Source organism: Nicotiana tomentosiformis, chromosome 9 (assembly GCF_000390325.3).
Source record: "Nicotiana tomentosiformis chromosome 9, ASM39032v3, whole genome shotgun sequence".
NCBI classification, from domain to species: Eukaryota; Viridiplantae; Streptophyta; class Magnoliopsida; order Solanales; family Solanaceae; genus Nicotiana; species Nicotiana tomentosiformis.
Genome location: NC_090820.1, coordinates 2,352,146 through 2,368,525, shown reverse-complemented (window position 1 = coordinate 2,368,525; position 16,380 = coordinate 2,352,146). Strand labels below are relative to the sequence as shown.

The window sequence follows — 16,380 nt, the reverse complement described above, 5'->3', positions numbered from 1 at the left end:
CATAGGACTTTCGACGGTATACTTTTTCCGAAATACATAAACTATAGTGTTCAATTTAGGTAAGCATATAACTTTCTGCGATAGAGGTTGTGACAAGAGTGGGTTGTTCTAATGGTGAGCACCCTCCACTTCTAACCAAGAGGTTGTGAGTTCGAGTCACCCCAAGAGAAAGGTGGGGAGTTCTTGGAGGGAGGGAGCCGATGGTATATCGGAAACAACCTCTCTACCCCAGGGTAGGGGTAAGAACAACAAGTCTCAAGTCGGGGACGTGGTTCAACTCTTCAGAGTCAAAGGAATAACAGAGGGAACAAATGACCATCAGTTCCCTTAGTGACGGTACAAGTCAACTCCTCACAATTATAAAGTTGTTGTCTGCACACACAACAATGCAAAAATAATATAGCAGTCAACTTTATGGGGAATGCCCTTTATTTAACTTGCTTGGATCATCCAAGTGATGTCACAAATGAATTACTAACATCAAGCAAAGGTAAAACAAAACACGTGCACATTTAGAATCGACTTAAGCAATTCTCTCAAGTCTGTGTCAATCTGGCAAATGATTTTCAAGGGCATCAAGAACAAAGAATAACATAACGAATGACCAGTTTCCTATATTGAGTTATTACATGTCCTTAGTTGTGTTGCACCTTTATTAAAGCACTTTACTAATTGTAATTCCTACTTAGCTTAGTTAGAAATATTGTGTAGGAAATCTTTGTAAAATCATAAGCCTTGTGTTTGTGTATTGGCTAGAGTTAGTCGAGTTGTAAGTCTTTGTAATAGAGTTATTACAAAGTGGCTTGTAATAGAGTTGTTACAAGTTAGTGAGAGATTAAGAGGTTAATTCCTAGGTTACAATAGGTTGTAATTTAAAAGTTTGCTCGGTAGTGAAGTTAAAATCCTACAAGGGTAAGTCGTGGTTTTTAATCCCGTGAGCTGAGAGTTTTTCACGTAAAATTCCATTGTGTCATTTACTTACTGCTGTGTGCGTGCGTTCTGTGAAAACTTATAGAGAACTTGGTTTTCTACATAGTTTGGTGGACCTTTAGTTTCTATCAACTTAGCAAGAATATAAATTAAAATAATTTTAGTTCATAGTCTTTATTTTTGGCTCAATAGAATTTGAAGTTCATAGGTTCTAAACTTGTCAATATACTCATGACTCGTTTTAATTATTGGGTTCAGAATTAAAGTTTATGAATATTTAATAGATTTTTTAATATGAATATATGGTCTAAGTAAATATTACTAAGTTCGTTCGAAAACTTACCTAATAATCTAGCTTCGCCCCTATATATAGGTAGTTAACTAGTGAACATCGAAGCAACAAAACTTGGCTTGTGATGTTAATCAAAATCTGTAAATAAACTGTACAGTGCACAAATTGATGTATTATTCGTGATTAGAATTCCGTGGAGGCCAATGTGATAGGCAATTCACGGGCAAGTTCCGGTCCAAATCTGGTATCAAGTTTCGTCGTTAAACAATATGTTTTTTTTTTCATTATATGATGAGTTGGATTTATTGGAAGGTAAATATAATCTCGTGAAACTGGCATTACTTTATCATATACATAGGAACTAGCTTCCTAAGAGTTAGTTTTAGCTATTCCTTTTATTGTACTAGTTTGAATAGAGTTGAACCCATTAGTACATAGTTTAATTTCTTGATGCGTGAGTATTGTTATTGGAAACAGCTCCTCTGCCTTCTCAAGGTATAGGTAATAGATCTGCATATACATTATCTTTCCGAAATTTTATTTGTGCGGTTACACTGGATTTATTATTATTGTATTTGTTGTCTCTGAGTGTTGTGTTGCTACTGTATAGGGATGACAATGGGACGGGGAGATGCGGGTGCAGGGCGGTGCGCGTTTAGACACATGCGGGGCGGCGCAAGTTTAAATATATGCGGGTGTGAGGCAGGTCAAAATAAAAAAAATTTAAATCTATATAGGTGCGGTGTGGATTTATAAATTTCATCAAAGAAGGAAATTCAAATTTCTGACTTTGTGACAATGAAATTGATTCAATGTAATATATTGAAGCAAAATAAAGTTTCATATTGTTTGAACTTCGAACCCAATTTTTACACGTCAAGTTCTTATTCTTTTATGACAAGTTCTGATAATGTAATATCTAACACATAATTATTAATTAATTATAAATCTATTTTGTTGATCAAAGTGTTATCTCTTATATATTTTGCTCAAATAGACTATTTGTTAATTGATCTTGACAGAGTTTTTTGTATTTCTAATGTAAGCTTGAATATGGTAAAATTAACATATGTACTTTTATCAAATATAAAAGTTAAAATACAAAGAGGTATTATGATATCAAAAACTTTTAAGTTACTTTATTGCATATGTGCAAGATTTAATTCTCGTAAGTATCTTATCTTCTTCTTTCCATAACTGAAGTACTCCGTAATGGTTAGAATTAATAAAAAGCACGAATAAATATAGTAAAAGTGTAAAATATTTCTAGCCAAAAGATTAAAAAAATTTAAAACTAACAAAATGAAAAAAAAAAATATTTATGCGGTGCGGGGCGGGTGGACACATGTATGGATGCGGGGCGAGTGAACGCGGGTGCCACTGCTATGCGGGGCGGGGCGGGTTAAAATTTTGCGGATTAAGAGAAAATCCGCACCCGCACCCGCACCACTTGCCATCCCTACTAGTGTATAAAATTCTTGGCGTGCATAAAAGACATTTGGTGACGATTGTAGCCCATAGATTGATGCTGAAGTATGTCAACAAGAAGAAATTCGCGAACAGTTTTAAGAGTTAAGTGTTCAATTTCATGTCGATTCTGTAACATATATATATGAGAACAATATTATAATTATATAACGATAACTATAAATTTGCTTAAAGATACGTAGAATATATCTAAGATTAATTCAACCTTAACCCCTCTGGTGTCATTTAGAACAAGGCTTAAAAGAAAAACATGAAACCTGCAAAAATATAATTACTTTGAAGGTGGGTTAGAAATTACTTTAGCATTCTTAATCAAATAATTGCCAAAATTTGCCCATTAATTACCTTCTCATTTATAGAAGAAGTTTTGACTTAGGAAGTCAATTATAAACTCTTAAACTAAGTTTCTTCACACTCACCCCAGCGCCCACCCCAACCAGCGCCTATATTAAAAATTAAAAAGAGAACTAAAAGTATATAAAACTTACTGGTGCTTTGAAAATAATTTATTTCCTTCGTTTATGTGAAACTTTGTATTTTTTTAGAGTTAATTTGACTTATCTTTTAAGCTAAATTAGATTAGATTAATTTAATATTTTAAAGTTAAAATATAAATATTCAAAAATTATATGAAAAAAATAAAAAGTACTATAAATTATAATTTTTCTCATGTCAATGTAATAAAAAAATATATTTTACAATATTGCTCTAAGTTTATATAGTTTGAATCTTAAAAAAAGAAAAGGTTCACATAAACAAAAACATTAACATTTAGGGCGTTTGGACATAAGAATTGTAAAATTCCAAAAAAAAGTAAAATAATTTTCAAGTGAAAATGGTATTTGAAAATTAGAGTTATGTTTGGACATGGATATAATTTTGGGTTATTTTTGAAATTTTGTGAGTGATATGAGTGAAAATTTTGAAAAATAATTTTTTAGAGTTTTTCAAATTTTCGAAAATTTTTGAAATTCATATTCAAGTTAAAATTGGAAATTTTATAGCCAAAAACTGATTTCGAAAAAAAGTGAAAAAATTCTATGTCCAAACGGGCTCAAATTTCATATTTTATCTTAAGTAATATACTTTTACACCAACAAAAATATCATAAGACATTTAAAATCACACATTAAGATTTTATTTATATTTCTTACTTAAATGGAGAAAATAGTAGTACTACACTAGTACTTTTCTTATAATTTTCTATAAAAGGTAAGGACAAAAACAACAAATTCCCATTGGCTGATCCACTCTCTCTTTCTCATCAGACTTTTCCTCAAACAAGTGTATCAGCACATCCCCTCACTTTCTTTTTTTAAAACTTCCCACTTGCTCTTTCCCCACCCCCCATCCCTAACCCCCACCCACCCCACCCACCCCTCTCTCTCTATTAACTTCCCAAGCTCCAAAATCTTAAACAAATTCTAATTCAAACAAATTATGTATCCTTCCTCAACTTCTTCTTCATCTCAAAATTCAATGAGCCACAGCACCACCGCTGGCGGCGGTAGCAACGGCGGAGGAGGACTGACCCGTTACGGTTCAGCTCCGGGCTCGTTTTTAACTACTGCAGTTGAATCCGTCATTGGTGCTAATAATCACGATTTTAACCTCCACGGGTCCCACCATCAACACCTTGGACCTTCGCGATATTTTTCGCCGAATATGACGTCATCTAATTCGTTAAATTCAGAATCTACTAGTAAGGCTAAGGAACAATCGAGTTTACAGAGATCAATTGGATTCAATGATTTAACAATTGGCAGTGGCGGCGGCGGCGGCGGCGGCGGATGTGGAGTTATGCCGGCGGCGAGTTCTTCGACGACGCCGTTGGTTCGACATAGTAGCTCACCAGCTAGGTTTCTTAATCAACTTGCTGCTGCTGCTGGTGATACTGGTAAGTTTAGTTTATCTTTTTTTTTTCACTTTTGAAGTCCGAAATGACGAGTTTGTCCTTCGTGTTTTTGATTCCTTTTTGTTTGCCAACCAAAAATCTTCAGCTTTTGGTGACTTTTTAACCAATTAGAGAAGACTTTGCTTGCATAAATAACAAACTTTGAAATGTAATTTTGCATTAGATAACCTATTTTTTGTTGCGACAAGACAACTATCAGCCTCGTACTCTTAACCTAGTGGCATGCATATGAGTACTCTTTCAATCACTATGAACAATTAGCCTGTTATATCAAATAACTTTATCTACTAAACTTAGATATATAAAAAAAAATTATCTAATATTATTTTCCTCCTACTTACGTTTTTAAGTATTCCCTCCGTTACGTTTATTGAATTGATTATGGAATTAAAACATGGTTTAAGAAAAGAAATAGTAACGACTTTTGACACATACTAATAACATTCTTAGAAAAAGTGTGTGCTTAAATATACCGCGACAATTTTAAGGTTATAAGAGCAAATTCTTACAAGAGTAAATTAAAGAGTTCTCAAAAATATAGAAATATATTGTTATTTTTTAAACACACTAAAAAGAAAAAGTGTCATATTAAATGGAACATAAAGAGTATGAATAAAGTTAAATTGGAATCAAGATGAATAGAGTTAAATAGGGAATCAAGATGCCCAAACAATAGAAACCTCAAAGGAAATAATGTTGCTATTTTCCTTACATCTTATGGAACTAGTATTGCCTGTTGGTTCTTCAGACCTAACTTTGGTATGAAAAGTCCAGCAACTATGAACAGAGGCCGGGGCTAGGATTTGAAGTGTGTGAGTTCTAAATTTTAAAACACTGTTTTCAGCGGGAATCGAACCCTCATCTTTCACAACCCTTACCGTTGAACCAAGACCTCTTTTGTTATTGGATTCGGCAGTATATATTTATATAGATTTAGTAAATATTTTAATACAATTAAAGGGTTCCGAAAAAAGTCACTGAATTCGATCGAACCCGCACCCACTACTGTAGCTCCGCCCCTGACTATGAATTAACGTTCAAATACGTGAAAGGGAAAAATTCTTAGTTTTGTACTAAAACCTTGTCTTATCAGTTAAGAAGCTAGTTGTGTAGTAGTAAATGATATATAAATCAGATGAGTTTAGGGGCGTAGTGCCACTATGTATAAACTATTAATTTAGAACTCAATAACTTAAAAAGATTAGAGTCTCAAGTCCATAAATTTAAAATCCTAACTCGCATGTGTGGACCACGGATTAATGATATTATTTAAAGGGTAATTAGCGTAAATGAAATGAGAAAGTAGGTTTCTTGTAGATAGAACCAATGGATGATAATCATTATTGTGATCATCTATTGGACTACTAAGTTAGCTAATTGTCATGAGATTAGAGTACAAAAATAAGATTTACTTATGTCATAATCATACGTATAAACTGACTAGTTGAGCACTTACACATATATTTAATTACTCAAAAAGCACACATAAGAGTGGAGTTGAGGAGGATGCTTGTACAGCGAGTTTAGAGTTATTGAATGAGTTTGTCTCATCTAATTACATATAGCAAGTTGCTAATAAAAACCACCAACAAAAAAAAAGAGTTACGTATATGTCAAAAGGAGACACTTAGTCGGCGTTTGGACATAAGAATTGTAAAATTTCAAAAAAGGAGAATTTTTTTTTAAAATGAAAATGGTATTTGAAATTTAGAAGTTGTGTTTGGACATAAATATAATTTTGGGTTTTTTTTGAAGTTTTGTGAGTGATTTGAGTGAAAATATTGAAAAAATAGCTTTTTAGAGTTTTTCAAATTTTCGAAAATTTGCAAAATGCATTTCCAAGTGAAAATTGAAAATTTTATGATCAAACTATGATTTCGAAAATTGGAAGTCTTATGTCCAAACGGGCTCTCGATACTAAAAACTAAAAAGAATTTTTAATGCCTCCTTGTAACTTGCAAATTCATTTTTATTTCCTTCCATATGATTAGCAAGCACTTTCAACTTTTAAACTTACTATAACAAGTGTATCATATTGACGAGCCCCGGTTCTTGACTAAGTAGTAAAAGCATAATATGTGATATGTGAGTTAGACGAACGTTATGAGTTCAAATATTACTATAGATAAAAACTTAATATTTAAGTGGATAAGTGCGGATGAGCAGACCAGTTATCTTCAAACCGTGCGCCACTAACTCTGAAAAATTTCTCGATTCTAAAAAAAATATATCATATCGGCGAAAAGTTTAGCTTGTTCTGCTTTTCCTGTGCAGGACTGCCATTTTGTGTATGTTCTTTGATCTGTCTACTTTCCCGCAAAATTCTACTAATACTTGCCAATCTTGACAAAAGATGGTAAACCAGATTTTAGACTTCAGTACTTGATGTCTGTAAATTGAATCCATTTATTAGTCGTTTGTGGAAGTTGAAGTTGTTTTAAAATATTTACCTTTTAAAAAAATAAAAAGCCATTAGCTTTCTGTAGATCAACCTTTACTCTTCCAATATTATTTAAGTGAGATACTAAAGAGAAAAAGTAATTTAGATAATACTCTTATGATTAAGATTATTAAATATTTTTCTTAAAGGATCTGCAAAAACTTTAAATGACGAATAATATAGATTGGATATTTAAAATTTTCATGCCAGAGTTGAGAATAAAAATGAAGAAAATTGCTATTTAGGCTACTATATAGATACAAATATATAGGGAAAAGATCTTGGGTTAGTTAGGGTAAACAGAATTAGTTTCCTAATTTAGAAGGTAATATAAAGTAAGCAGCCGACAAATTACTATTGCTCTTTTTTAATAGAACAAAATTATCCATCAAGGGCAAATTAGGAACTTTATTGGAGCTAATTTGTAGGTCTTAATCCTGTATCCACTCTAAGTGACATGTAAAGGTGGGTTCCACAGTTTTTGGGAAGGTGAATGCATGTGTGTCTGCTTCCAATCACCCACAGCTTTTGCAAATGAAACCAGTGGTCTAAATTAATTAATTAATTAATTAATTAATTATGCTGGATCCCTCTTTAAGATTAGAATCTCTTAAGCACTTAATATATAATAGGGTTTTTCTTTTTCATTTTAGAGTTTTTTTTTCAGAGGCGTAGATGCAACTTGTGCAACTTGGTACTCGAATTTATGTACTATCAAATAAAATTAGTCAAATAAAATCTCTAGGAGAAGACTTTTGAAAAAAAAGAGGTATTCAGCTTGTGAAATTTGGAATCCCTTAATTCGTGTCTATTTACCTATCGAATTGAGGTAAAGAGTCAAATTTTGATATTTCTATTATTAAATCCTTAACGAGAAGCACTATATTGGATTTGGATCAAATTTCGAATATTATTAAAAACTCTACAATTTTTTTGGTATATAATAGTCGTTTTCAACTAATAAAGTTGTTTCCGTGAACGATCTCAGCCAACAATTAATGTGTATATTTTGACCACGTAATAGGGGAATTTAATTTGTATCAATTTCTTTTTAACAATCTTACATCTACTCTAGGTTAGGTTTAGGTCTACTAATAGACCTTTAAAAGTTATATTAATCTCTTAAGTTAATGAGTTTATAAACTACTCCCTCCTGTCCATAAGTGACCAGTTTGGTTTATGGATGCCCATTAAGAAAATACTAAATTCTATACAAAAATACCCAGTTTAACTAAACTACCCTTAATTAAATATTGGTCACATAGTTATAGTGGATTTAATGTGAGAAGTAAGAAAACTTTTTAGGGATATGCACATAAGGATAAAAGAGTAAAAACAAATTGAATTTTTTCTTTATTATATAAATGGATACTTATTTTGGACCAAAATAAAAAAGCAGTGAGTAAGCCAAATTCTTGATTTAGTAAAAACTTGAACGGGTCAATCAACTTGGGTTCCTTTATCTTCCCCCACCTCCCCCACCTTTTTGTAATTAATACATTAGTGTTTGTGGGGTGCTTCCATTTATAGTATGACATATGAAGTTTCTAAAACCAAACTTATTTTTAAAAGTATTTTTTCAAAAAAGCAGAAGCAACTTGTGTTTTGCTAATTAATTTGAAAATACTTTTGATTAGCAATTAGTATTTAATCAAACTTTTAAAAATATTTCTAAGTGTATTTTTTCAAAAATGATTTTCAGAAAAGTACTTCTGGAGGAAGCTACTTTTTATGTTTCTCAAAAATAGCTTCTACTTCGAATCAAAAGTACTTTTTTCTTTCAAAAGTTTGGACAAACACATTAAGTTTGGAAAAAAAATACTTTGGCCAAAAAAAAAACACTAGCCAAATGTGCAACTCCATTAGTTATGTTATAGTTTCTCCTTTTTTTGTTTCAACGCAAAAGCCTCTTTATAAATAAATAGAAAGATAAAACTAGTACAACTTGGAAATATACTAGGATTGAATGAAATTAGGAACTTGTAGGGAAAAAAGGTTTATGGTCTTTGTAATTTTAAACAAATATTGAGCAAGTAGAGACTAAGTGGCCATTAGTAGAACAAGTTGGCAGTTGGGCCCCATGAGTTGCCCAATGAACAATAGATGATATCATTGTCTTGTTTCCCTAATCATAATCTTAGTAAGAAACTCCTTAATCCTTATTGGAGGAAGTGAGCATTTTCTTTGTTTTTAGGGGTCCAAACTTTCAGATAGCAAGTTGACATTACATAATTATTAAAGTTCCCAACTAGCCAATAAAATAATACTAAGAAAAAGTTCATGGCCCTTTATTTAATTGATGGTTATTGTGCATAGATTCTTTGAATCCAATACTCCTATTTTTTTTTTTGGCTTATTTTGAGGTCAAGATGCATTCACCAAACAGCTCCTAAAATTTCATGACTGGTCAGTTATCACGTGCATGGGTATTACTTGACCCGTGATTCCCACTTGCTCTTTGTTATCCATTATTATTATTATTACTATTATTATTATTATTATTATTATTATTATTATTATTATTATTATAGTAATTTATTTATACCTTAGCCGCCACCTAAAACGAGCCCAATGTTCTTGAGTACTTTACTAGTTTTCAATAATTGATGTTTTTTACCCCCCTCCTTTTTCTTTCCCCTCTAAAACATTTTTCATTCTTTCATCCTTTTTTTCCCATCCTTATTAGCATGTTGGTAATAATAATTTTTTAATAAGATTTAAGTTTTACGCATTAACGATGCATAAAATATTTTCATAATTAGTTTATTTGTAAATTCTTCAAATAATTTATATGATAAAGATTAAATAGTAACTTTATGAAAATGTAAACTAGCCTGCTTTTATATGTTAAGCTACACAAAAAGTGTTAAAAAAAGTTTACTGCGAGGGTATGTAACTTAAATCCTTCTCACTAATTGGATTTCCCTTTTTCAACTCAGTCCGGTTATATTGTCATAGTCTCTCCTTTTTATGAAGATGACTTTTTCTTTTGTTTTGAAAATAGACTTGCAAGATTAATAAGAGTAGAATGACGGTTATTTATTGAAAAGAATGGTTATCTCTAACATGGCAAAGAGGGTAAAAGTTAAAAATAAGAAATGAGCTTATAACCACGTTATCCAAGGTTTATATAATGTGGGGTGTTTGGATTTTAATAATATGACAAGATTTTCTCACTGTGAACATTGATTATGCTATCTCAAATGGTTAGTTTGAAATAATTGAGCTCCAAGCAGGCAAACTACTCAAGATAAATGGGTAGAAATGGCACCAGGTAGCCACTTTAAAGGATTGCTATTTAGGAATTAGTCAGTGCATCCTGAATTTCAGTTTTTTAGTTTAATTTTTCCGGACAAAAATGTTCTGAGTTGTCCTGAAGTTAAGGTTTTTAATTTAAAATTTCAGGACAAAATAAGTACTGGCTAATCTCTAAATAGCATCACTAAAAATGGTTATCTTTGCACTTGCCCCGATAAATGGCCACAAACTGCATTTCTTCATTGGGCTTAAAAAGTTATAATGTTATATGCAATTTAATGTAAAAGTTAATTTACAGCATGGCTTTCTAAAGATTCTTCTTTTACTTTTGATGAAATGACCTTTGCCTAAAATAGGCTTAGTACATTAAGCATTCTTGTAGTCTTGTTGAATCACAAAAAAAGTTATTAGCTCGTAAAACCTTTTGAAAACAATGAGTATTTTTCAAATTTTATATTATTACTTCCATAGCCCTAAAAAGGCTTTCTACTCCGGTAGACCAAAATAGATTTTCTAAATGTCCTTAGAGCACAATGTAATTTTAGATTGAGTAATAACATTTCTTTTAATGTGGAAAAAAATAACTCTTTATGTCTAGGTTGGTAATATATTTCAACTATGACAACAAGGAACTTAAGATACAAAACCAAAAAACATTTAATGTGGAAAAGAAAAATTCATTGTCTTCAAAGAGAAGCGTGTTGACTCATAGTATAATTAGGTGATAAAACGTGTATTGTCTATTACAAATTAAGCTTTTAGATGACATGATCACCCCATTCAATTCTTTGATGATTCAAACATGTGGATATAGTTTCTGTTGTTTGCATGACGGTGTGATTTGAATCCACGACCTCTTACGTGCTCTGATATAAGTTGAATGATGTTCGTAATATATTTCAAGTTTGACATGAACTTAGGCTTTTCAGTATCAATGGGTAGAGGAAGCTATAACTCTAAAGGCGTCGCAGACAGTAGCCGGGGTATAACAAGGCTGAACTCTCAGCTCAGCTTCACTAGGCAAGAAGCTCTCTCTCAAATAGCAGAGGAAAATGAGGATGTTGAAGGGACTAGTACAGACAATGGCCACAGAAAGTCAACAAATTCTTATGCCACTGCAAGTAGTTTCGCAATGGGTTCATGGGAAGATAACAATTCTATAATGTTCTCTGTCACTCCGAGCAAACGAGCCAAGCACATTAGCAATGACATTGTCAATGGGCTCGATGACGGGGAAACTCAGGTAATCTTACTGAAACTTTGTCAAAGTAACTTTTTTTATGGAGAAATTGTACTTTTAGTAGCTAATGTTTAAGGGTCGTGTTTTCTTTATCCTGATTTTTTGAGTTGTGCATGTGATACGCCTAACATTAACAGTATTTATGTGAAAAGTGAGATCTCATTTTAATGATTTTAACCTTTTGGATGGAAAAAAGTTATGCGCTTTGATTTGGTGTCCTTACAACTGTTTCAAAATCAAATCTCAATTTTTTTTCTTTCAACACACTATTACTGAAATCTTTCAAAAATTGATGATTTGCTTCTTCTCTTGGCATTCTTTTATCCCTAGTTCCCTACCTTTCTTCTTTCGTCCAACTAAATTAAACTTGATAATCACTATAAGAAAGCACATATATCTTCACTGTTTGAAGTCTGTTTTGAACATGTCAAAAGGACAACAGCAATACATATACTTCCTTTCCATTTTTCGCCTTGATAACCTTACTACTACACACTGTATGTATATGTATTTTCTTTGCAAGAAAAGTTTAAAATAAAACAGGCATACTCCTTCTTGGCATGCTCAATTTACTCTTGTGTAATTCTCACAAATAGTGATGCAAAACTGCATTTTTATTCCTTTGTGGAAGGATGACCTGACATTTTTTTCTGAACCATTTTCAGTTCCAGTTTGGCTTGTCTCAGACAGCACTAGAAATGGCATCAATGGATAGATTGCTGCACATCCCTGAGGATTCTGTTCCTTGCAAAATTCGTGCCAAGCGTGGTTGTGCTACTCATCCTCGCAGCATTGCAGAAAGGGTGAATTTCAATTTCTTAAGTTATTTCTTGAATTTGCCCTTTCAAAAGGAAAAAAATGGAAAAAGGAAAGAAGTTATTGATACAATCAATTAACTTCTAAAGATAGTCAATGAACTATATGTTTCTAAAAACCACTTGAATAGTTTGATAACTTACAAGACACTAATGTACGCTTAAGTGGTACAAAATAAATTTTGTCCTCCTAGGTCAAACAAAATTAATTTTTTGGCATATGTACAAACCATATTGTTTGAAAGAAAAGGATATAATCAGCTGAAGACGATGCAACCCTTCCAATGACTCATAACGCACTGATTCTGAATACCAATTCTACTGTTCTGTAACAACAGATGTAGATATCAACATGCAGTAGATGCGGCGTTTGAAATATTTTTCTCAAAATTTGGAACATCGTAGCTATGTTCATGTGCTAATGATTATTGATTAGATTGTTCGTGTGCTAATGTACATGTGATAGTGAGCAATTTGTTCTTTTCTTGCCTTATGCAGGAGAGAAGAACCAGAATAAGCGGGAAGCTTAAGAAGTTACAAGATCTTGTTCCAAACATGGACAAGGTATAGTTTGTGTTTTTGTATCTATTATAATTTCTCATTCATTTCATGTTTAACTTCTTTGCGAAGGAAAAGTATCATGAGAAATGTCTTTATGGTATTGGAGGGGGAGGGTGTGTCATTAAGTTTTAAGCCGAACTTGCAGTATAGCTATGCGATTATAAAGCATTAGCTATTTATGAAGTGCTGCATACACTATAACTCCGTAATCGTGTTTACTTGGAACAAAGAAAAATAGCAAATTGGAAGCGGCAAAAAGACTTCTATTAATTGAATAATTGTTACTTGGCTTGTTAAAATGCTGTTCAACTATCAGTCTATTGAATAATGTATAGATTTCTTATGTAAAAAAAAAAAAATCTTTCTGTAATCTTGATTGTATTCTTGCTTTTCTTATGTTCCACTTCTCCTTATTTTCTCATTTGACATTTCTTGGAACATGCTTGAGCTGCAAATTTTATCGTCTTGTTAATTTTTTGCAGCAAACGAGCTACGCTGACATGCTGGATCTAGCAGTGCAGCACATTCGAACCCTTCAAGATCAGGTTCAGGTGGGTGAATAAGTTGATCTACTTTTCTTCTTGCAGCTTTTTTTTTTTTTTGGTTTCCCACCCGATGTCCGGTATCCACATTGGGGCCCGACTAAATCCGGATTCGCATCGGGAAGTCCCACATTGGGGGGTAAAGCGCTCCCTAACAAAAGCGACTAAATATCCATAGCTCGAACCCGAGACTGCAGCTTTACTTTATCTATCCAGTTACATGCACCTAGGTATGAGTATTTACTTAGTTCATGAAGTATGGCTAGGTATGTATGAAAATACTATATCCTATGTTGCTCGCACTGACAAGAGTGGGTTGCTCTAGTGGCGAGCACCCTCCACTTCCAATCAAGAGGTTGTGAGTTCGAGTCACCCCAAGAGCAAGGTGGGTAGTTCTTGGAGGGAGGAAGCCGATGGTCTATCGGAAACAACCTCTCTACTCCAGGATAGAGGTAAGGTCTGCGTACACACTACCCTCCCCAAACCCCACTAGTGGGATTATACTGGGTTGTTATTATTGTTGTATGTTGCTCGCACTCTTCAAAATATTGCCGGACGTCTATCAACACGGGCATGAAAATATAATTAGAGGGTCCAAACAACATTTTGACCTTAAGAGTCATAAATTAAAGTGAAAATAGTTAAATCTTTTTTTTTAGGGGGTGGGGAGGGGGAGTGGGGGTGTGGTGGAGGAGGTCTAATATATTTTGCAAAAAATTAGTGATGACGGAAAAATGATAAATTACAAAATTAACCAGCCCCGCCTTTATTGACGAAACTTCTCTCTCTTCTCTCTTCTAAATCTTCTTTAATTTGTACGAGCTTATGTAAAGCCCTGAAACACACTCCAATTACATGTGTTAAGCATCGTCCGTGGCACTCTCTTACCTCGTTCACATTGTGAGTCTACGTCTTCATCTCGGATTCTTAGATTCCATTTTCCTCCTACAAGTAGTAGATATTATTTTTTCATATTGTTCTTATTCTTGTGCAGAATCTCAATACTGAACTTGAAAACTGCAAATGTGGATGTAAGAAATCCAGTCAATAACAGTGCATACAAAATGGGAGGAAGCATTAGCTGAAGATTGACCTAAAGGCTTTTTTGTCACCATTATTGCCTCTGTAGAAGAATTCAGAATCTGTACATATGGTAACAAATTTCCTACTAGCTTTTTTAAAGCTAAAAGTGAATTCTCTTGGTCGTTTTTTTTTTTACTTTTTCAGTTGGACCACGTATATGATTGTTTGGATTATTCTAGTTTTTTTTCCCTCTTAACATTTAATTTGTAATTCAGTTTTGGGTTCATTTTTCTTTCTAGATTCTTTTCTTGAAAATCATAAGGCTAATTCATGCTGATGGACTTTCACTTCTCTATTTCGTTTACAATTTAAAGAGAAGAATTGATCCTACAAAGAACTTTGTGTTTTATTTACTGATTTATTTTTGTTAATGACCTTTTATGAAAATAGTCATATAACTAAATTTATATATGTAATGGACCATAAAACCGATCCCCGTTCTTCCCCATGTATGCCATAAACTCTTTCATTTAGATTCTTTTATGAATTTGTATTAAGTAAAAATATAAATTAAATTTAATCAGATGGAAGAAAACACAGAAAAATTTATATCTTGATGATCAATACTTTTGCTACTAAAAAACAGCCATTTCTTGTGACTTGTGAGTTGAAAATTTATATTCTGATGCCCCTTTTTCTCAACTTTAATATGTAGATGTATTGGTCTTGTCCCCTAGATATACTCTTTGTAGTTTTTTATTTCTTCATAAATTTTAATCTGAAAAAAAATAAACTATGCCGATAGTCTCAATAAAAAAAAAATCGAACGACTTTCCTGAAACGGTTGAAACAAAAGTGCGCTACCATGACAAAGTTTAGTTCATGAGTTCACCAAATGTTCAAACTTACTCTAGTGTGTAAATATATGTCAAACTCAAGTTACTTGAATCCATATTATCTATTAGGACATAAACTTTTTTGTATTTCCGAAAATATAAAATAAGATCGTCCCCGTAATAAGAGTACAAACCACCTGTTATAAAATTGTAAAGTGTATGAACAAAATCTTACATTAAAAGCTGAAAAGATTATGAAACTACATATAACGTATATGTATACTCTTACCAGAATGAGGCCTTTTGGAGAAAACCATACAGACTTGACTCAAAGTGGACGATATCACATAATGTTAAGAGTATCTTTAGGTTAATGTAGCCTAACAACTATGTATACGGTCGAAATGGGTTTCGGCCTTAGCACGTCCGATCGAGTTCAAATGATGATTTATCAAAGTGAGATCCCGAAGGTGGAGCAAACTATCCTCGAACCTGGGGAGGCCGATCCGTGTCAAGTTCGATATCATTACCAAGCTCGAATCAAAATCTACCATGCTGACAATCCAGAGACCAACCGACATTAACCTCGAATCAATTCGAGGGCTCGAGCCAGGATCGGGCTCGAACCAAGATCATGAGTTCGAGTCGAAATCAAGCTCAAACCAAAATCGAGGGTTCTAAGCAAGATGAAGCTCACAGACAAAAGCCATTGCAATCCCACTAGAGAGAATTTTGGCAGAAATTATGGAAAAGCTGACTTATCATGGGTCTCCCACTGAATGTTTATTTTATTATGCTTAGAGCCAAATCTCTCCACTATAAAAGGGCTTGGTTACTATTTCTGTAGGACAAGTTTTTCAGGCTTACATTGTAATAAAAGTGCTATATTCTTCTATAGTAAAGAATTGTTCATTCAGATTTCTTACATTGATTATATTTGTTGAATCCTAAGATTCTTTGTTCCTGACAACTTTACCTATTTCGGATTTTCTCTAATCTATATTTACATTTCTATTGATCCTTATATTTTGTGTCAAGTT

The 16,380-nt window shown here is 32.9% G+C and overlaps 1 protein-coding gene across 2 annotated transcripts; it reads left to right on the top strand.

The window, feature by feature from the left end:
• Positions 1 to 4,081: 4,081 nt before the first annotated feature.
• LOC104111962 (transcription factor bHLH128) lies at positions 4,082 to 14,802 on the top strand. Of its 2 annotated transcripts, none has more exons than XM_009621782.4 (6): positions 4,082 to 4,607; positions 11,253 to 11,566; positions 12,229 to 12,366; positions 12,877 to 12,942; positions 13,422 to 13,490; positions 14,476 to 14,802. In XM_009621782.4, the coding sequence occupies exons 1-6, from the start codon at positions 4,151 to 4,153 to the stop codon at positions 14,530 to 14,532; spliced, it is 1,101 nt and encodes a 366-aa protein (XP_009620077.1). In that variant the 5' UTR covers positions 4,082 to 4,150; the 3' UTR covers positions 14,533 to 14,802. The 2 variants fall into 2 exon arrangements, with proteins under 2 accessions (XP_009620077.1, XP_009620076.1); XM_009621781.4 differs by having other exon boundaries at positions 11,244 to 11,566.
• The last annotated feature ends 1,578 nt before the right edge of the window (positions 14,803 to 16,380 follow it).